General features: G+C 39.7%; 1 protein-coding gene across 1 annotated transcript in view; it reads left to right on the top strand.

Annotated features, from left to right (window-relative positions):
- exoc4 (exocyst complex component 4) overlaps positions 1-22,615 on the top strand; it is a 362,908-nt gene that overhangs the window by 69,793 nt on the left and 270,500 nt on the right. Inside the window, exons 9-10 of the mRNA XM_079552397.1 lie at positions 2,190-2,335; positions 5,402-5,490. Of these exons, the coding sequence (XP_079408523.1) occupies positions 2,190-2,335; positions 5,402-5,490 (235 nt within the window). The remainder of the gene's footprint in view (positions 1-2,189; positions 2,336-5,401; positions 5,491-22,615) is intronic.

Genomic DNA, 22,615 nt, shown 5'->3' with positions numbered 1-22,615 from the left:
AGAAGTCACGTGGGGAAACTGTGAACGTCGCCCATTTGCAAACTGGAATGCTGAATACTGAAATAGAAATGATTAATATGGTTGGAATACTTTTCTAAAAACCACTGGATATTGATTAGCAGAAGACTGGGAGAAGAAAAAGGCGGCCGTACCGAAGTAGATGAGGCCCGAAGATACAGCAATGTGTAATATGGGGAGATTTAACGTCACCAGATTGTGAAAAATGAAAAGCAATGAAGGCGAGAATGATGGAGTGGACCGAGTTAACTTTGTCTGGCCACCGTCTCCATGTACTTGTCCGGCTATTGTTAGAAGTTGATAAGATTTTTATGAACCGTGATGGGACATTGATGGATTTCCCCATGGATCATAATGACAGATCGGGGGAAATGGGAGATGAGATTGTGTTTCATACAGTAAGGTAGACATTATAGGCTCATATTTTCATACTTCCACATAGTGTTGCCAAACATTTAGTTTCGATTGAAAAATAATGAGTTTGTGAAGTTTTTCTTTTTGGAACTGGCTGCATCTGGAAATATGACATTTGTTTGTGTGACAATGTGTCGAAAGCATCAGTGAAACTCATTCTCTGCATTCACAAAGCAGTGGTAGTCCTTTCTTTTAGTTCCAAGAGTGATCTGCTTTTATCCTGCTCATTTGAATACAAAAATTTCCAATAATATATTAGACTGATTCTACTCAGTCACGAGAGAAATTACGCAAATCCACAAAACAGTCGATCAGAGGTGAATAGCTGCAGATATATAATTAAAAAGCAATACCAGATATGGAGCAAAGTATTAGCCCATGCAAGACAAATTACTAAATCAAACCAATCACATGAAGTACAATATAAAATCATTTACAAGCTGCATGTGACTCCGTTAATTCGGAGTAAATATGACACATGTACAAAATTTTGTCTGAAATATAAAAAGGACACAGGAACTTATTTCCACTTAATGCGGACCTGTCCTTTAATTGCCTCATTCTGGTCTTCGGTTGCTCAGGAAATTGAAAAAAATGTTTGGGATTAAAGTGCCACTTGACCCTATATTGTGTATTCTTGGTGTAAGCGACTGCGTGCCGGAAACGATGTTGTTCGCCGCTCGCCTCTCCATACTACAAGTCTGGATTAAAGAACGCTCTACTACTTTATCTCTTTGGCGTGAGAAACTCTTGACACTGTTACCATACGAAAGATTACATAATGCACTGGATGGAACTTTGAACAATTTCGTAAACGACTGGTCTCCCCTTAAAGACTATCTTGGACATGAATGGCAGGCAATAACATGTATTTATATGGACTGAAAATAAGATGTGAACATTTATTGGATCCCCACCCCCCCAATAACTATTTAAACATGGTTGATGATGCTTAGCAGTGTTCATTTTGGCAAGTAAAAAAAAAATTAAGAAAAAATGATTATGCTTGAGACTTTGACTTACTCATACTATATAATATAATATAGGTAATTGATGTAGTTTAAGCTAAATTAATATGTAGAATAAAAAATAAAGTAAAAATCATGAAATCAACTGGAGTTTCATATAAAACTAATCTAAATGAATATAGGATGCTAAACTTAAACCTTGACAAAATAATAATAATCTATGTGCAGATATAACGTACCCGTGTTTTGTTGTATAAAACAAAAAATAGTGGGAATGTGTGTATATATATGTGTAGAAACTTATATGTGTGTAAGGAGGTTGCAAAATTCACACTGCTGACATAAATTAAGACTTTTATCTTATTATTATTTTATTTTATTTATTTATTTTTATTTTACGCTATTGATTTAACTATTTATGTATCTGTTTTGCCGCTGTTTTCTCCTTCTTTGTTTCTGTTTTTTCTGTTTATTGTTAAGAAGAAAAACAAATTAAAATAAATAGTTAAAAAAATAATAATAATAAAATAAAAAGCAATACTGAATAATTCCCCAATTATGATTTGGACAAACATACAACACTCCCAAGAAATAAAAATGGATGCAATATCAAAACTCGGAAATAAAATGCTTTCAAGTTTTTAAAGGGCTTCCATTAGCAGTATCGCGGTGTGAAGTCAAACCGGCGGGAGAGGGTCTTGGCTTTCTTTACTTACTTTCCTCAATGTAGTCCAAAGTTCAACTCAATCTCAAAATAATGTTGAATGTCCCTGTATGTCATGCTCCCAGGTGCTGCTAATGGAGTACCTGGATGTGAAGAACAGCCGCAGCACCTCGGAGACCTCTGCCCAGCTCTCCTACGCCAGCACCGGGAGCGAGTTTGCCGCCTTTTTCGCAAAGAAGAAACCACAGCGGGCCAAGCAGTCTCTTTTCAAGTAAGAAAGTCCGGTGATTATGTTTTTTTAGTGTGTTTGTGCTTGAAATAGTCTCAGTTTTGTTGCTGGTGTTTGCAAAATATGAATGAATTATTTATGCATTTGAAATTTCTATCTCACTATTTAGCACTCTTGCCTCACCGTAGAAAAGGGTTTAATCCCGAGGCTGATGGGATGTCTGTGTGGAGTTTGCCTGTTCTCACTCAGTGTGGTCTAATATACTACTGCCATTGTTCAGTAAAGCTGTGCACTACTACTTTTAGTGGCTGGATCAGCGCTGAGAATGTGTGTTGGGCCATGAGACAGAAGACTCCCATCGGAGCTACAGCTAACGCTAGCACTGATTGATCATATAAAAGTCACTAAAACAATCGGCTTTAAAGTGGTGCTGTGCTTATTGAGGATGTATTCAGACCAGAAAAGTCCTTTGCTCCGCTCGTTTGTTCCGGATCAGAAGCAAACTTTTTTTTTCATTTGGTGCAGTTCATGTTCAGACTGTACTTTTTGCAAGTGAACTATATTTTGTAAACACATACACGTGTGTGACGATGGAGGCTCCCATTGGACGGCAATGACCACAACAAATGAAATAAAAATGAAAATTTGACGCTTACTATGATGATAAAAGAAACGTGAGAGGCTAAACCACTGACCTTTAACCTCAGCTTCACCGGAGCAGCTGGAGGAAGAGGAGTTTTGTGCGGATGAAGGGTCGTCTGCTGAGCTGTTTGTTTCCATTATGTCCACAGGACAAACTGTTGGTCTTGATCCTCCACTTTTCTTTAATGCGTCTCGTACTTTCATTTAAGTTTGGCGAAGTTTTTTCCACTTGACACCGCGCTGCGACGACCGCGGCTGTTCAGGAGACGCTCGAAGCCTCTGCTTCATTTTCTCGCTAAACACGAACACAGTTGGGTTTGTGCATCTGCCCAAATATCCAGGAGGCTCCAGGTCTGCTCATTGTTTGTAGTATGCATCCAATATTAGCGTTAGCAGCCGCGAAGGGATAACTTTTCTCACGGTGCCTTGCTACGGTGGCTTGTTAAGCCCAAAAAGGCGCATGTTTCCCGCAGTTGTTTCGGATCAACAGTGGTTTATATTCACACCTGGAGCGAACTGGACCAGAGTCCGTTTGGAAGCCGGACCGAGACCATCTGAAAAAGTGGGTCTCGGTCTGGTTCTTTGATCCGCAACAGGATTCGTTTATTGTTTTCACACCTGAATAAAAAATCCGGACCAACGTTCAAAACGAACCCTGATCCGTTTAAAGTGGACCAAACAGTGCAGGTCTGAATACACCCTGAATGTACAGTTTATTACACAATTCTCATCAACAGAGCCGTTGGCCTTTGGCTAGCCGCGAACTGCTAACCACATAAGCATCTGACCATGAATGTATAGAGTTCGGGAAAATCCACAGTTACCATGGAGATCCGCCATCTTTGCAGCTGTTAGCATACATTTTACATAGACTAGCATTGGATAAACAGTATTCACCTTATTCCGGAGACTTCTCCTATGTGTTAACATGGGGCTGGAGAAGTCCACTTAAAATCAGTCACTACAGGAAAACAAAGCCGTTTTCAGGCCGCGCAGAGAAACGCTGCAGTGTCGACATGTCAGTGCAAATGACCATTGGACATTTTACACAAATCAATCGACTAAACATCAGATTTGAGCGGAGAATATTTTCCCTCGTTCTCCGTTAAAATGAACGGGCTTCGCGCTCGACCGGAAGTGTCTGGACAACGGAAGTGCTGAGACAACGCATAAAGTGGCAAAAGTGGGCGGGGCGGAATAAGGTGAATAAAAAGTGGAGAAAAAAGCCGTGGAACAGCTCCATTAGCTGCTGAGTTACTGCTGGTAAATACATCTAACTCACTGCGGTGTTTGAGTGTTTTAATGTGAACAACAACTCCAGTATTTTAACTTTTAAATCTCCATTAGTTTACAATTGCTGCTAATCCCATAATCGTTAGCGATATGACGTCACATTCCCGATCTCTATAGTTAAAGATCTGTATGATCGCAGTTAAAGGGATATTTCAGGATTTTTGACATAGGGCCTCATTTCCTAGTTATCCAGAGTGTTGTTGATTTCTGGAGATATTTATATATTTTATTCATGCAGTTCTTGTATTTGAAGAGTTTAGTGGTGCTAGGCTAGTGCTGGGCTAGCGCATGTCTATGGTAACTCGTAGCCTGCATTAAAAACTTCTTCAAAATCATGGGCTCGTCCTCCAAACGTTGCCATATCTGATTTGTAGAAAGCTCCTTTGTGAATTCCATGTGTAGTAATGCGGCCGCAGGTAAACAAACTACTGTAGATCCGGTAACCGAGCAGATCACTCCGCCGCTGCGTAGCTACAACCAGGAAGCTGATGCTGCTCAGATATAAGTTATTTTAAATGCTAAATGGTTATATTTATATAAAATTATTCAGTCAACACAGACATTTATTTCGGTAGTCTGGTGGTATAAGTGATTTGCCTCAGGTGCTCTGTGCTTGGGTCAGACTGTTTTTATTGCAGGCTACTAGTTACCATAGACATGCGCTAGCCTAGCACTAGCCTAGCACCACTGAACTCTTCAAATATAAGGACTGCATGAAGTAAAAAAAAAAATATATATATATCCAGAAATCAACAACACTGGATTATTAGGACATGAGACCCGATGTCAATATCCCTTGAAATATCCCTTTGAAAACACCTTGAGCTAATTGGGGCTAACTGTTTGCAGCCAAAGGTCAGGAGTTTCACCTCAGCTGCTCCCAAAGGACATTTCTGTGACCGTAAACTGTGCCAAGACTGGATTGACAGGTTTTACTGGAATAACAGACTGGAGTTGAATCTTTAGCCTTGTTGGATTTGACTTCACATGTAAACGTACTGAGTGTGGCTGCGCAGCTTTTCCTCTCGGTGCTTCTAATGAAAACTAATTCTACTGGTTCTCTTTTGGGGTTAGGACTCCCTTGAAAAAGACGAGGGTCAAGTTCCCAAATTAAAGTCTGAATATTGCAGTTCAATGGTCTTCACTGTGCCATGCTCATTCTCTCTTTTGCAGGTTTGAATCCTCTTCCCATGCCATCAGTATGAGTGCCTACCTGAGAGAGCAACGACGGGAGCTTTACAGCAAGAGTGGCGAGTTACAAGGTGAGCAGCAGAGACGCCGGAGCTTCCCGAAGGGGGAAAATAGCTGATAGGCTGGTGAGAGAATGGCTGTGGAGAAGCGGAGTCCGACCAAAAGGTTACACGAGTATTGAAAAGGACTGCAGAAGTGAGGCAGAGTGTCTGACCAAGATGGAGGGAAAAGTGTGATTCACTTACGCAGATTGCAAAAATAAGTCGTGACAACAGGTGCTGCTGTGGTGAGAACGGAGAAGAATATCAGGGGTCAAAAAGGATAAATATGTGGAGAGACAAAAAGGTTTTGTAAAAGAATGGCCGGAATGATGAGGCTCTTGAAAAAAACAATATGTGGCACTATAACCAATGCCTGCTGGCTGCTCTGCTTTATACCCATAACACTAGCGGCCGCCATTGCTGTGGTACCTCCATATCGCCGCTAGTCTCCCATTGAAAAGCATTGGACTTCAGACACGTTAAAAACAACTTTAACGCCTGGTTTCTATTTTTTAAACACTTTCTATGTCTGGATTTTCCTCCCGAGATAACGATGGGTTAGTCACAATTAAAGAAACCAGGCTGGAATTTTAGAAATCTCGTGCTTAATGAGGGTCGGACTGTTAGCATTGGAGCAGCGCGAGCTACACGTCACACAAGGGACGAGTCTACAGTGAAGATCCCGCCCTTATGTCCTTTTTAGGAACACGCTTCGTCAGAGCCGGGGAGGGGGAGCCTGTAAATCCGCCATGAATTCCCCCTCGAGCGTGGTCACTATGGTAAACGGGGAGGAGTGAGCAGAAGCTGTCCATTATATATACCGTCTATGACAATAACTGACCAACATCGAGGGTAGAGTGTGAAAAAATATTACTGATTGTCTCAAGAGGTGTGATGATGGGCACTGCAGTGACAAGGAAGAACATCGTCACAGGTTAGAATACAAGTATTGAGAAGTACTGCAAAAATGAGGTGCAAAGCTGGCCTAATACCTAACCAACATGGAGGATATATAAACAGCATCTTTATCTTGCTTTCAAATACATGCTACTTTATTCCCGGTCAAAATGAATGTTACAGATTTAAGATAGGTCTTTATTGTTTCAAAAACAGAATGATTTGATAATCTGTGTCTGAAAGCATTGCCAGAGAAAATCAGCAAAATGTCATAGTGAATTGGACCTGAAGGTGCAGTGATGACGTCATGACTCCATAGGCCGGAGTGGTTAAGTAAGAGAGGAGCGTCGAAGTTCAAGGAAGAAAAAATCTAAAAGTCAAATCAATTTCATTGTGTTTGGGAAGTTTTATGTCCAAAAATTGGGGAGCCTACAATTGGGAGAAATGAAAAACCAAGGCACTCTACCTGAAATGATCTATTTAAGAAATGGGTTTCTTTGGTGTGGCAGCCACCAAGCTGCTTTCTTAAAGTGATAATCTGTAAGTTTAAATGTTATGCAAATGTAATAGATTGACCACCTGGGTCAGAATTATTCAGAATATTTCTAAATATAGTCCCTCCCTTTTCTTATTTCAGCAGCTAATCAGGCTATCACTTTGACCAATGAGATTGTGTTTGTGTTTAATGTAATGATCAGTGTGCGCCAGGGCTACGTGAATACCATATGAAAAATATGTATTTAATAGTAAATGTGCCCCCCCGTGGATTTCATATGCCCCCCCTTAAGACTGACGTCGGCGACGGGACTGCCTAGAGAAGCCTCATACAATAAACTAACCACTGCTGAAGCCAAATCTTTGTATTTTAGTTTAAGAAATAACTGATCTCACATATTTATAATGATCAGATCACTTAATATGAGTTGTTTGTATTAATGTACCTAAAGCCTGTCATTTACCCAAGGGTAATTAGTGTAGAAAAGTCCAGTAGTTGCTTGCTTCCTTGATAAATGTTTATCCATTAGTTTATAGATAGATATAATTGATAATTGATCCGTAATATCATGACAATAAAATATGACTTTATTGATCTTAAAATGGGGACTTTTGGGACACTTTTAAGAAAGTCTTTTGGTATCGGTAATTATCGGATAGCGGCAGATACTCAAACAGTGTTAACTTTGACAGCATATTTTAATTTAGTTTTAGTCTTAGTCTTTTGACGAAAATGTAATTCAATTTTAGTCTAGTTTTAGTCGACAAAAATTGCAAGTAAATTTAGTCGACTAATTTAAATTTAAGACCAATTTAGTCGACTTTGCATTGATAATATTCATTATAATCATATTTAATAAAGCTCTTCTGCTTCATGGAGCTGCTCCACATGAACAAAGCTCAGAGCTGATCCTTTGACAGAGAATTTACATGATCTGAGGCTCTTTCAGACGCTCAATAGAAGTTTGGATGATTTTTCTCTTCTTTTAATTTTTATTTAGTCTTATTTTAGTCGACTAAAATATCTGGACATTTTAGTCATAGTTTTAGTCTCATGAGAAACTTTTAATTTAGTTTTAGTCCAATTTTAGTCGTCAAAAATATCACTTTGACTAAAATTAAGACTAAATATTTTAGTCGACGAAATTAACACTGTACTCAAAACCGAGTATCCGTAGCAAAAACCCTGGATCGGTGTTTCATTGTATTTCATGTTTTTTGAGTACTTTTTCGAACAATGTTTTAATGTTTGAGCTTTAGAGTTTGTTTCTGTGACATCAAAATAAAAAAATCGTTTATCGCAGCATTTTCCTGGGAACCGATTTGACGCTGCATCTGACCAACATGGAGGACAGAGTGACTGGCAAAGAATAAAATCACACCGAAGAGGTGCGACAACAGGTGCAGCAGCAGGTCGAGAAATAGAGAATAGAGAAATACTGTATCGGCATCGTGTGAAGAGGGACAAAAAAACTGCAATGGCAAAAAAAAAAAAGGATTGACAAGTTGGCAAGAGCAGGGTGACTTTGCGGAGTCCGCCTACAGGGAGAGGCCTTGAGAAGTAGCACTCACAGTCAGACCCTGGAGAAGAGTTAGCTGTACCTTCGTTCCTCTGTCTGCGTCTCGAGCCTGCGACCTTCAGGTTTCAATCAACATGTCCGCCAGCGCTGTCTGTCTGAAGACGCGAACGCAAACAAAAAGAGAAAAGCGTCAAAGAGAGCCACAGTCATGTATGGAGTGGAGGAAAAGAAAATCCCCAAACGTCCTTCAGCTTTTAATTATTTGTGGGTTGATTTTTTTTTTTGTGTATTTCGATTTAAAAAAAAATCCTTTTGCCTCTTAAAGGAACAGGCCGCTGTTTTTACATACTGAGATATGTTCTTACCTGAGCTGAGACGAGTTGATGCGTAACTTTCTTTATTTTTTATTTTTATTCATTCATTCACCTCAGACATAGACACAGTCACAGCAGACATTGAATAAAACAACAACATAAATAACACTACAATACCAAAATCACAATACATTTCACAGAAAGATAATTCCAGACTAATACAGGATAAGACAAAGGCAAGACAAACATTCCATATTATTTTTTACATTATATTTTACATTATATTTACATTATTACATTATATTTATACATTATATTTTATATTTTACAGTGGCTCTCAAAGAATGGGCACTCCACCAGTCTTCCTTTGTTCTGTTCATCCTTATACACATTTTTATCTTGTTTGGAGTGTTTATTGATTGTTTTATATTAATTCATCTTAATCTTATAAAGGTTTATCTTATCTCTTAAGATTGTTGATCTAAATTTGTAGGAGTTTGGGATGGTAGTACTAGGGCAGCTGGTTTGTTGCAGGTTGTAGGTTTGATTTTAAAACCACTTAGAAAATCGATAAGTTTAATTTTGTGTAGCTATACTTGGATCGTGTAACTACTTCCGTAACTCTATTTAAACAGGGGAATGTAAAAGAACTTGGTCGCTTCTAACTTCACCCCTGGCCCCATAGAGGAGAGGCTAAATGCTAACAACATGTTTCGTCTTTTTGTGTGACTGAGCACCAGACAGGCACACATCAATATAAACAAGTGTAATATAAGTTGTGTTTCACTAACACAGATTTTGCACTAATTTTTAGAAACTAGAAGGTCTTGGCCTTCAAATGAGGTAACACACTGGCATGCAGGCTCCAAGCTCTCCTGTCAATTAGCTTGGAGATTTGGATATGCAAATTGGAGAAAATCCGCCTGGTGGAGGTGGCAGTTGAGAGGTTGGAGGTTAAAGAGGGGGTATTATGCTTTTTTCAGTCACATAGCACCAGTCTATATCACACTACAATGATGACCAAACCTTCTGTTGGTCTGTAAATGCAGTAAATTAGAATAACTGCCTTGTATATAATGTCTCTCTCAAAATGGCTGTAGTGAATGTCTTGAAATAGGCCTCTGTCTCTTTAAGAACCTCTGAGCCTTTAGACACGCCCCCTCCACACGCTGTCTGTGGCATCAGTGGGGAGGGGGTTCTGCTGAGGAGCAGTGGTTGGTTACTCGGCTGGTGACGAAAGCTCGGAGGCGTCTCCAGGAGGTGGGGGCGTTCCTAGGAGGACTCAGGCAAACCTATCCCTAAAATGGCCGCCATCAGAGTCTTTACAGATTCCTCAAAAATACGTGAATGAGCCAAGGCAACACTTCAGGCATGTTTTTAATGAGGGAATGACATAATAACATGATGTAAAGCTTGAAAAAGTCAATTTTGCATAATACCACCACTTTAAATAACCACTGATTATATTGTTCCCCCACAAATCTGAAAGTCCCCCATTGTGTCCTTCGGCAAGACACATCAGCTTATGCTCGATTTGACCAGTCTTTGAAGAAATCTCTGGTTTTCAAGGGCTCGTTGCTGCATATTTCTTACTATATTTGAAACTTACATAGTATTCCTCTTAAATTCACCCCACAGAGAGCACGGATTATTCACGATAACGGGAAACCCCAAACAGTTTTTTTATTTAAATAACACCATACTTTTTTTCCCTCTCACTTTCCCATCTGTCAGAGGCTCAATAGAAGAAAGAAGAAAAAAAAACTATCTGATTTGGCTGTCTGAATGCCTCCCAGCGTTCATAAGAAGATGAGATTTCTCTTGGTTTTCATTTCACCTGTCACAATGCGCTGCCACCGCCGCCCGAGCCCCGGCCCGGGCCCTTGAATGGCGGTTGAGAGATTGAAGGAGTAAGAAATAATTTAGAAAGTGAAATAAGCCCGCCGTGATCAAGGGAGCGAGGAGAAGGACGAGGGAAAGGAGGCAGAGAAAGGAAGGTTAGAAGTCATTGTTTTCACGAGCGTCCGCCGACAAAACCATTAAGAGATTTCTGGAGGAAGAAATTAGAAAATATGTATGGAGACAGTGTGAAATGGGACTTTTTCTCTTCTTAAATTAAACTTACTGTAGAGTTGGAGGCAAAGGAGCGCCGTGTGAGATTGGCTTGATGAGTTCTTGTAGCTATGGGATTACTCTATACTTAAAGCTTAGTCAAGTGTGTCTCCAAGTCTTTTCTCAACTTTCCTAAACTCTCTTTCTTTTCTTTTTTTTTTTTCTGGAAGAACTACTTGAAGTCGATAAAGTTATTAAGACAGGCACTCACCAGCACAAACTTGGAAACGGGAAATATTAAATTTTGTATATTGCTCATGATGTAGAGGAGCAACTTTTACTTTTGAAGATTTTTGTTCATTTTTTAAAATCTTTTTATTGTGATTACTTTTCCCACTTTCACACTGAGCACACTAGTCCTGTTTTGTTATGAAGTACAAATATATGAATGAGTGTTGCTTATTTTGATACTACTGCCTAAAAAAAGTCCCCTTTAAAATACTCCATTTGCCTATATTAAACGTTTGTCTCTTTTTTCATCTCCACTCTGTTATCTTGATTGCAGATTTGTTTCTTTGACTTCACCATGTTTTTCAAAAATCATTGTGTTTAAAGGTCTCTTTTGTTCTGTTTTTTTTGCATTTTCATCGTCAAACACTTAAACTCATGCTAAGCTTTAAAGCATGGGTGTCCAAAGTGCAGCCCGCGGGCCAAATGTGGCCCTCAGACCAATTTTTGGTGGCCCTCTGGCTGCTTGCTGAATCTGCTCACATCATCAGAGATGGTCCTTTTTATTGAATATGTAATAATTTTACACAATTCTAACCTAACAACTAGCATTTTATTGTGATACAGAGCTGGCATTAAGGTTTTAAGCATAAATAAAGGCATGAGGCACAATTTAAACCTCTGCCCTTTACCCCGTGTACGCTCCAATATGTGGCCCCCATGAAAAATGTTTGGACACCCCTGCTTTAAAGGGATATTTCCGGATGTTTGACATAGGGCCTCATTTCCTAGTTATCCAGAGGGTTGTTGATTTCTGGAGATATATTTTTTTAAATTCATGCAGTCCTTATATTTATGCAATTTCTTCATCATCAATAAAGTATCATCTTATCTTATCTTATTTGAAGAGTTTGGTGGTGCTAGGCTAGTGCTAGGCTAGTGCATGTCTATGGTAACTAGTCGCCTGCATTAAAAACCTCTTCAAAATCATCGGATCGTCCTCCAAACGTTGCCATATATGATTTGTAGAAGCTCCTTTGTGAATTCCACGTGTAGTAATGCCGGCCGCAGATAAACGCATGGTTATATTTCTAAAATTTATATTGATAGTCTGATGTTATAAGTGATTTGCCTCCAGGTGCACTGTGCTTCGGTCAGACTGTTTTTATTGCAAGCTACTAGTTACCATAGACATGCACTAGCCTAGCACTAGCCGAGCACCACTACAGTCTTCAAATATAAGAACTGCATGAATTAAAACAAACAGAAAATCTCAACAAATCAGCAACACTCTGGATAACTAGGAAATGAGGCCCTATGTGAAAAATCCATAAATATCCCTTTGAAGAGATGCAAGTTAGCCATTTTATACTCACTACTGCCACCTCAGGTCATACATGTAGCTGCAACTTCTATATTAAGCTTGTGCATGACGGCACCTCGGACCCGAAGCAACACCTTTTTGAGTGACAGTGCAGGATTTTAGAGGCAGTTGTGGTGAACAGGTCTGAGCTCATTCTACACATTAGGACATGGATGGAACATGTAGGGGGAGGAAAATACTTAATTTTAACATTTTTAAACTCCGGATAGTCCCTTTACAGTGTATAGTATAGTTAACATGTAACTGTTCATTTTGCATTGATATTAACCCAATGCTAACTTATATGTGACCAGACAGGTATGCATCAACTCGTCTAAGCTCAGGTAAGAACATATCTCAGTGTGGAAAAACGGTGGCCTGTTCTTTTAAATAAAGGGGAAAACAGACAAAAAAACAGAAAGAGCATTACGCAGAATGTAGGTTTCGGACAGATGTTTTGACCTGACGATATGGTCTTCACACTTGTATGGGTCTTGGGTGTGACGTCACTCAAATGCCTGTTTTATGAATCAAAAACATAATTAGTGGTCAGCTAATAGTTCAACAATTGCTTATTCAACAAAAATGCAAACATATAATGTTTTTTAAGCATTTTGACAGTTTGATTTTTAAAAATTGCCAAAATGTTCCTTCTTAAAGGGGCTAGATGCAAGTTTGCCATTTTATACTCACTACTGCCACCTCAGGCCATACGTGTAACTGCACCTTATATATTAAGCTCATGCATGACGGCACTTCAGACCCGAATGAGTGACAGTGCAGGATTTTAGAGGCAGTTATGGTGAAATGCAAACTAATTCACATATAGAAGCAGCTAGGCTAAGGTAAGCCATAGGAATTAATAAGCGGCTAAGCTAACATTATCAACACTCGCTAATTCTAAAGCTTCATTTCAAAATGCCTGCCCCATTTCGACCTGTACCTCCACCAGAAATCAGATTCGATTATTGATGCAATTAGTTATCACATTTTACTCAGGGTTTTAGAAAATTCCTGGAGCACGTGCTACATTTTAACGCGCAGCTGATGTAATCGATTAATAAACATCTATTACTTTTAGAATCGAGAAATTGATTGTTTTGACAACCCTAATTTGAGCAGGCTTTTGCAGCAGCTTTGCCACTCCAGCTTGTGTTTCTTATACAGAACGTAATTGGCTGCTTTCTTCACGTCTCATACTCTTTAATTAATCTCAAGCTTCAAATGAAGACTTAATCAGAGGCCCATATGCAGCCACATCTGCAGCGAGCGCTTGTGAATTCAGCACTTCCTTATTTTGACCCAAGCGTCAGCTGCCTCTCAAAATATCCACCGAGGAGCACAGCAATGATGCACACTGCTAGAGCTGCAACTCACGATCAGTTTAAGCGATTGGCTGTGAATGGTGTGGGAAAATTGTATTTTTTCATTTATTTTGATCACATAACTCTAAAGTGGCGCCACTTGAGGATGTGTTGATGGAGTAGACTTAATGTAAATCTTTCTTTTTATTACATTCATTATGTCTTCTTGAGTAATAAACTTTAGTTTTTTGGTTTCTTTTTGAAAGACACTAGGTAGAAACAAACAAAGCTGTTCAGGTATTTGAACAGCTTTGCTCTTTGCGCTAATTCTGCTTCTGACTGGATGAGACACAAACAGATCTTCATGAAATTTGCAATGTACAAAACTCTACAGACCCTAACTATAAAAAACAAAATAGGTTTTCATCAAAAAATACAACATTTTCATGTTATTTTTGCACCATTTAAGTCTGTGTGAATCAGAAAACGATTAATCGATTACCAAAATAGTTGTCGACTATTTCAATAATTGATTAGTTGTCGATTAATCGATTAGTTGTTTCAGCCCTATACACTGCAAAAAAAGAATGTCTAGATAATGTTGAAATGGCTCGGATTAAGAACATTAATTGTTTGTCTAGAATCGAGATCAGACCAAATAACTTGACTTGTGTTCATTGGATCACCCCTCTGATTCTGAAGAGTTTAGAGGCCTATCTGGGGCCATGCAACTATGAGGTCACTAAATGTCATAGCTCGCTTAAAGGAACAGTCCACCATTTTTCCATACTGAGATATGTTCTTACCTGAGCTTAGATGAGTTGATAAACGTACCTGTCAGGCCAAATGCTAACAACATCTTGGTCGTTTTGCGTGACTGATCGCACGCACAAAGACCAGACAGATACGCATCAACTCGTCTAAGCTCAGGTAAGAACATATCTCAGTGTGGAAAAACTGTGGCCTGCTCTTTTAAATAAAGACAGACAAAAAAACAGAAAGAGCATTACGCAGAATGTAGGTTTCGGAAAGCTATGTTTTGACCTGACGTATGGTCTTCACACTTGAATGGGTCTTGGGTGTGACGTCACTCAAATGTTTTATGAATCAAAAACAGAATTAATGGTCAGCTAATAGTTCAACAATTGCTTATTCAACAAAAATGCAAACATATCATGCTTTTTTTAAGCATTTTGACAGTTTTAAATTTTGAAAAATTGCCAAAATGTTCCTTCTTAAAGGGGCTAGATGCAAGTTTGCCATTACTCAGGTACAGTACTGCCACCTCAGGCCATACGTGTAACTGCACCTTATATATTAAGCTCATGCATGACGGCACTTCAGACCCGAATGAGTGACAGAGTAGGATTTTAGAGGCAGTTGTGGTGAACAGGTCTGGGCTCATTCTACACCTTAGGACATGTAGGGGGAGGAATTGATTTTAACATTTTTAAACTCCGTATAGTCCCTTTAAATTCCCATTGAAAATTTATTAGGAATTTTCCACCCCTTTGCAACCCTAATCATGCCTAACTTAAGCAAAACAAACCCTCAAAAACAACAAAAGTAGAGGTAAATATTGTGTATTCCTGTGTTTAAACTTGAGGCGTTTCATTTATGCAGTACTACCGGCTTATGTTTGTTTGGGATTGTATCTCCTTACGTGGCACATCCTCACCATCTGAAAACCACATCCCGATTCAATCACATCGCCCATGAATAAATGATGAAAGTAACAATTTCCCCGCGATGGCCGTGCTACCGCGGCCTCACATCCCTCCTCCACACCGTTTCTCGCCACCGTCTCCAGACATTTTTACATCTATAGCGCTTTTTATTGGCTCTTGTAGTGCACGGTGGTCATCTGGGACGCGAAGTGTGAATACGGCTCAAAATCCAATGCAGTCGACCGGCACACACTTAATGCATTTACAGCTCTTTCGGATGCGGTTTCTTTTGTGTGTTTTGCGGCCAGGCTTTGTGTCCCTGCCTGATATTGCTTCGCCTCGGGGCGTTTTGATGTGACGGGGAGAGCCTTTCAGTCACCCGTGATGTGAACGCCTTCAAAAAAAACCCCGATGCTATATACATGTAAACATTACACCGCCACTCAAGACTTCTATTTTCCCCCCCAACTCATTCGGACCTCCGACCCCCGGTTCACTCTCGCTGTGTGTTCTTAATCAAAACGCCGCCGAATCAATTTCAGCACATTTCCTGCCTTCCCTTTGATATTCAAAATAGGTTTATTCACAGTCATTCACACGTCCGGAAAACAAAATGACCATTCTGCCCTGTTGTAATCACCGCACAGTTTCCAATTGCTTTAGCGCGTGATGCCTAATGCCTGTAGTGAGTAAAGATCTGCTTTTTTATGTTTTTGTTGAGGTGTGTAGAACAGTCAGTAATATAAGGCACATTAAAAGAACAGGCCAATGATTTCCCCCATACTGAGATATGTTCTTGCCTGAGCTTAGACGAGTTGATGCGTACCTGTCTGGTCTTTGCTTGTGCGCTTGTTGTGATGGGTAGATGATACCTTAGTGCAGGGGTAGGCAAGTTTGTGTCATGGAGGGCAGATTTTCATCCTTGCCAAATCTCACCACTGATGAACGTTGTGCATCATTTATGACGTAACGGGAAAGACTGTATGTTCCACATTTTTACAGTAGGTTGGTAAGTGGAGCCAGTTGGTAATTTGAGCCACCCATTACATTTAGATTTTTTTGTTGTTGCTGTTGTGAGTTTATAGATTTGATCTTCACATGATTTAAACTTGCCAAATATATATTCAGATTGTTCGCATAAAATAGCTTACAGGAAACACTAAAATGTAGATTGTGAGATTTCATGATATTAAGATGTTCCCACATTTCTGGAGTAAAATTACACTTTTTGGGGGGAAAACCAACATCTTTAAAACCACATACATTCCAGGCCAATTATCTTTTTTAAATCTCATAGTAAAATGTTGTATTTATATTATACTGTTTTTACACAATAACCACCAAAGCAAAAAGTGGCTCATCTTCCCCCACTCTCTCTCTGACTTTAACAGGTATTCAAGTGCTCTTATTTGCGTTGTAATATTTATCAAATTCATCTTGGGGGCCAGAGGTTCTATCCTGGAGGGCCGGATTTGGCCCCCGGGCCTGACGTTGCCTACCCCTGCCTTAGTGTATGTGTGTCACACTGTATCACGCAGTGTTGGTAGGCTTATAGGCGCCATCTGGTGGTGAAAAAGCATTGCAGCAATGAGCCTGAAAAAAGCAAACTCAACACTGACTGAGCGCAATTATTCTCATTCACAAATATGAACCAAATCATCAGGACTGAACTGTTTAACAGCTGAGAGTGAGAATTTAGAAAGAGGAAAACTGCTCAGGATAATGAGAATAGAATCAAATGAATGAAAATGAATGAGATGTATCAGTGATACAACCTTCTAAAAATGAAGTCACTGACCAAGATTTAATAAAGGATAGTGCCTGTGACAATAATATGACACCAGAAGTATTTCTGCTTTTGTTTACCAGTGGATATCAATGTGGTACGTACATCCCCAATGACAACATGAGCCAGGCGATGCTCTCGTTCAACTGGCTCGCTGCTGCCCCCTGCTGCTCGCTGCATGTGACACTACATGATACAAAATGACACAGTGACTGTGTCCGTCACGTGACTTTTCTCAAAGTGATGCGCTCGGTGATACAGCTTGGCTGAGGCGTTGCTTTCAGTGCATCATACGTGTATCGGTGCCTCGGCTCGTTTAGCCCATCACTAGTTGTTTGCATTTAGACTCCTCTCCTCTATGGGTCTAAACAGGGGTGAAGGCTAAATGCTAACAGCATCCTGGTCTTCCTGGTCTTTTTGCGTAACAACAGAGCACACGCACAAATACCAGACAGGTACACATCAATTCGTCTATGCTCAGGTAAGAACATATCTCAGTATTGGAAAAACGGTGGCCTGTTCCTTTAAAGCAACACTGACATTTTGAGCTAAATCTTCAAAAACATACCTGGAGTTTCATTCACGCATGTTTGAATAATCCTGCTGATTTAAAGTGACGATCTATATGTCCAAGAAGCTTCTCGGAGTCCAGATAGTTGTTCTGAGCCTGTACACGGTCAAACCCTCTTTCCATCGCTAATGAGCAGGCACTTTGTATTACTACATTTATATCATCTGGAAACTAGGGGTATTTTCTCGGCACATACATTATTTTTTTACTTAGAATATAAAAAAAAAACGCTGTGGTTTCCTTAAGTATATTATAAGACCTTTAAACCGAATATAACGGCGGTTTTAGTTTCTCACCCACCTTCACATTGTATCTATATGTAAAATAGCATCATGTCCCATATGGCTTAAAGGAAGAGGTGTTGGTTTCTCAGTTTCACCAAAAGTGGCGTTCCTTGTCGATGTGATCTGTCACTCAGGTGAGCAGGGGCAACAGGAGAGGTGCAAATGGGAAAAAAAAAGACATGCTGGCTGGCATAAGGGTACGACTGACAGCTATTGATTGCATGTTCACCAAAAATTATATGTGTTTGGGTGTTGCGTTTTCAAGGCGAGGGAACAGAAGTGGTATGTTCCCGTTAGAGCTGCGAGATCTTTCCATAGTGGTTTGCAAATTCACAACAAATTATCTGGTCTGGTTCTGAAAGCCATGGAATTGCTGATACTTCTGGATGAAAATGATGAAAACTAAAGTCACAAATCACCAGAGGTTACATTAACCGAAAATTCTCCATCATTTACGGAATATTTTTTACTTTGACGGAAAATTTCAAAGGCCGTCCGTCATTTTGAGGGATTGAAAATCAAGCCGTAACGAAAATAAAGGCGCAGCTCTGCTGTTTTTCATAGCACGCGGGCCCTCTCTCTCTCTCACGCTCTCTAAAGTTTCACACCGCGTCTTGTCTTGGATGAGCTCTTACAAGTTGTATCACTGCCTAGCTTGCTAACTTTCCTGACCCGGACGCTAACAACAACATGGGGAAGAAAACCACGATGCAAACGCGGTTAAAGGCTAATAACATCCTTCCCATCTGGAGCCGCTCTTCTCACGTAAGTCTCAGGACGAGCTCATCTATTTCCCTCCCCATGTGCGTAGCGGCGGCCTGTAGTGCAGTGATGCCAACATGGTAAACATTGTCCCGTTCACCCACCATTTCTTACATTCTGTTAAAATTGAAAACATGCAAATAAGCAGCTCCACTTACATTTGTATGAGCGTAATCTGAGCCTTGATATTGATGAGCAGGTGACTCTGAAAGTCGTCTCCTCTCAGACTTTTACGCACGAGTTTGTGTACCATGACTGTTCAGATCAGGTTTAGTTTGGCTCCATTTATCCTGCAATCTCACATTTTTACTAACATAAATAATATGCAGCCTATATATATACTTTTATTAAAAAAAAAAAAAAAGCTTATGAGAGATTAATTCATGAAGGATAAAAATTGCTCATGACGGATTTTTTTCAACCCTGAGAAATGATCCCGAGCGAAACCACTGCAAATCACAGCAGTATTTCCCCCCAAAAGCCCCAAGTATGTATATATATTTTTTGCCTTAATTCTTACATTTTGTGCGGTTGTCTTTGACTTTTAGCGAAACCTGGACGTGACTGCTCTGAGATGAAGGCATTAGAAAGGACCGTTTATAAAAGCTTTGACATTTGCAGAGAGTGTAGGGTCATCAGAAAGGTGCATCGCGGAGAATGACATGCCCCTCATTAATCCAAACCGTTTCACGGGAAAAACTAACCTCATTAGCCGTTAAAACCCATTAAAAAACATTATTTTATCATCTCATCGAAATGCCTCCGTACCGAAGAAACTTTGATTCACCTTTGGAATACTTTTGCTTGACTCTTTTTTTTTTCTTTTCATCAGACTCTCATGAGAGCCCACAACTGAGGCAGCCCCAGCGGCATTGAAGGATAGGTCAAATGTCTTGGACAATAAAGTACACCTTAACCTTAAATCTCAATTGATCTCTGAAGTTCTAAGATCCTTTGAGAAATGTACTTTTTTCTGCTTTTGACTATGTTATAATATCGTTTTCACTTCTTCAACCTACATGGAGCTTTGTTTGATTTACTTTCCTGACTTACTTTTACTATGTTTCAGTATTCTTACTTAATTCAATGATACACTTGATACCAACCCATCTAAAGTAGTTTAACAAGTCTATTTGTCCGTGAGAGTAAATACTTCGCCGACAGAAGCGACAAAGGGAGAGAGGGATATTGTACATCTAATTACACAATGGAGATACATTTTTTCACTTAAACTTGGCTGTAAATACTGTTTAAGTGGCGCTAGTTCGCAGTTAGCTTTGCCCGTTAGCCTGTTAGCTTCTTCTTCGTGATTCCATTAGTGTGTATTGAGGCCTCTGACCCGGAGGCAGGAAAGTTGCAATTGTGGTTTTCTGGCCAAAGACACCAGGGGGAGATGAAAGACCCTCCGATCATCCCATTAACGCTTGTATTAGCCCCAGAGGGACTACGAGAAGGACTGCTTTAAATATTGTAATGTGTACTTTGCTCTCACTTTATTTAGTTCAGGGCTGCAACTAACGATTATTTTCTAATCCCTTAATCTATCGTTGTTGTTTTTTTACGATTGGCTGTGAATGATGGAGGAAAATTGCATATTTTAATTTTTTTTATCACATAAGCTAAAGTGGCGCCGCTTGAGGACGTGTTGATGGAGTAAACTTAAAGTAAATGTTTGTTGGAGGCTCTTTGCGGTAATTCTGCTTTCTGATTGGATGAGACACAAACAGATATTCATATAATTTACAATGTACAAAACACTACATACACTAACTATAAAAACAAAGTAGGTTTTCATCCAAAATACTACATTTTTCGCATCATTTTTGCTCTTTTTGAGTCGATTAGATGTCGATTAATCGATTCGTTGTTTCAGCCCTAATTTAGTTGTTGGTGAGTTTGACCTGATGTGAGACTTTTTCATGGTCTCTCGTTCTTTCAGCCCGTGAACAGGGATTAAGGGATCATCCCATCTGAAACCCATTAACTTGAAGCCGACTCCTAAATTCCATGATAACCTAATAGATTTATATTGGCCGTACAAGTTTTTCTGTCCGCTGTTCCTGTCTACGTTACTTCAAGTGGCTAGTTGGAAGTTGACATTTTTATACTCGCTACTGCCACCTCAGGTCTTACATATAACTGCAGTTTCTATTTTAAGCTCATAGCGTTTTGAGTAACAGGATTTTAGAGGCAGTTGTGGTGAATATGTCGGGCTCATTCTACACATTAGGACATGGCTGGAGCAAGTCGAGGGCGGAAAAAGTTTTCATGTCAGACATAAAAATGACAAAACTCACCCGCATGATGTTTATTTTATGATGTTTTGTCTGCGAGGTGGGGACGACCCGGAAGTAGCTGCTGCGCCGCGTAGAAAGTCCGTCTTTCCCGCGGGTTTTCATTCATAAATATTGACAGATTTTACATCCACGTGTCCTGCTAAGGGGCCCCGTGATGACGCTTACACCCAAATATGGTGTTTTTCCTCCTACGAGACGCTGGAGCGGAAAAGTGGAAGAACGGGCCGAGCATGCGCACTCGCTACAAAACTTCAGGGCTGGTTTTCTCTGAATGAGAGAAGCCGCACTCGGGCAGAGCCTGAGCCCTTATAGAAGCTCCCACAGACTCCAAACTTTACAGTCTGAGACCTAACAATGTTTTGAAGGTTTTTCCAGAGGGATTTTTTAATATCTAATTCCTAGCCTGATTTATTCAGCTTTGAAACCAAAAAAACAGGCGGAATTTGAGTTTTTACAGATTTTTTCACTGATGATTAGTTTATTGAAAAACTAAACAAAATATCCAAAATCCCCTCTGAAAAAATCTTAGTTACTAATATGTCAATAAAATAAAACCATAACATTTAATCTGGCTCAATTCATTATTTTGATTTCGTTGCCCAAAATACAGTATAGGCAATTTTGGCCATTTTAATGCTCAAAATGCCTTATTTTTATGTGAAAACATAAAATGACAGAAAAAATGCAACACATTTTTTTCTCATATTTATATCTGTGATGTTCAGCAAAAGTTTCAAATTGACATCTCTACATTTATTTTTTTTCCCTATTCACCTGCAGTGTCTCGCCTTAAGTGACACATTCAGTGCGTGTTTTAATAGAATGACACCTCGTAACAGGGGGAGTCCTGGAGGATTGTTGTTCTTGGGTTGTCACGGGAGAATAACATACTCTCCCTTCGAGTCGAGAGCTAAACCTGAATTGCTTTGTTGCCGCGATGACATAACTAGGCTGTGGATAAAACTCAAGGCTCCTCTGTTGCCTGACAGGCTATTACTGAGGAAGGCTTCATTTGTGTTCAGCATGAAAGCATATTTAGGGAAGGAGACTGCACTGCTCACCACGTCTTTGATATAAAAACATGCTTTCAGCTGGTTCATTTCTCTCATTTAAAATCCGTTGTTTTGGGGTTCAACTTTGTCCTGCCCTTGTTCACTTCCAGTTCCCTATAAACCAATTGCAGTAAAGTGATGTCCAGCAACATTAAGGACATTGGCTTATATTGGTTTCAACCAACCTGACAGAGAAGATGAATGGAAAGGAAACAATATATCTGGAACTTACTACAACATGAAGCAGCATTAATCCTTTTGTGGAAGATCCCAGCTTCGTTTGGTTTCTGCTCGTCTTTCTGAGTCCTTCAGGGTTCATGTTTTTTGGCGTGTGGCTTGTAACCAACTTTATTAAGCTTATTCTGATTCTCATTTCAACCATAAAGTAGTGGCTTTAGTTTGGCAAGTTTATTAAAGTTGCATTATGGAGCTTTTTGCGAAGGAAAAAAGTTAATATTTGTGTGTATGACCTTTCAGTGACCCATTGGCTGTATGAGTGGTCAGCATGGCACCTTTACTTTCCATCACACTGGTCTCTAGGACGCTCCAGAATCAATTGTTTG

The sequence above is a fragment of the Gobius niger genome (genome assembly GCF_951799975.1).
Source record: "Gobius niger genome assembly, chromosome: 2".
Classification (NCBI taxonomy): Eukaryota; Metazoa; Chordata; class Actinopteri; order Gobiiformes; family Gobiidae; genus Gobius; species Gobius niger.
The sequence above is the reverse complement of the archived record's forward strand: the minus strand, read 5'-3'. Positions and strand labels throughout refer to the sequence as shown.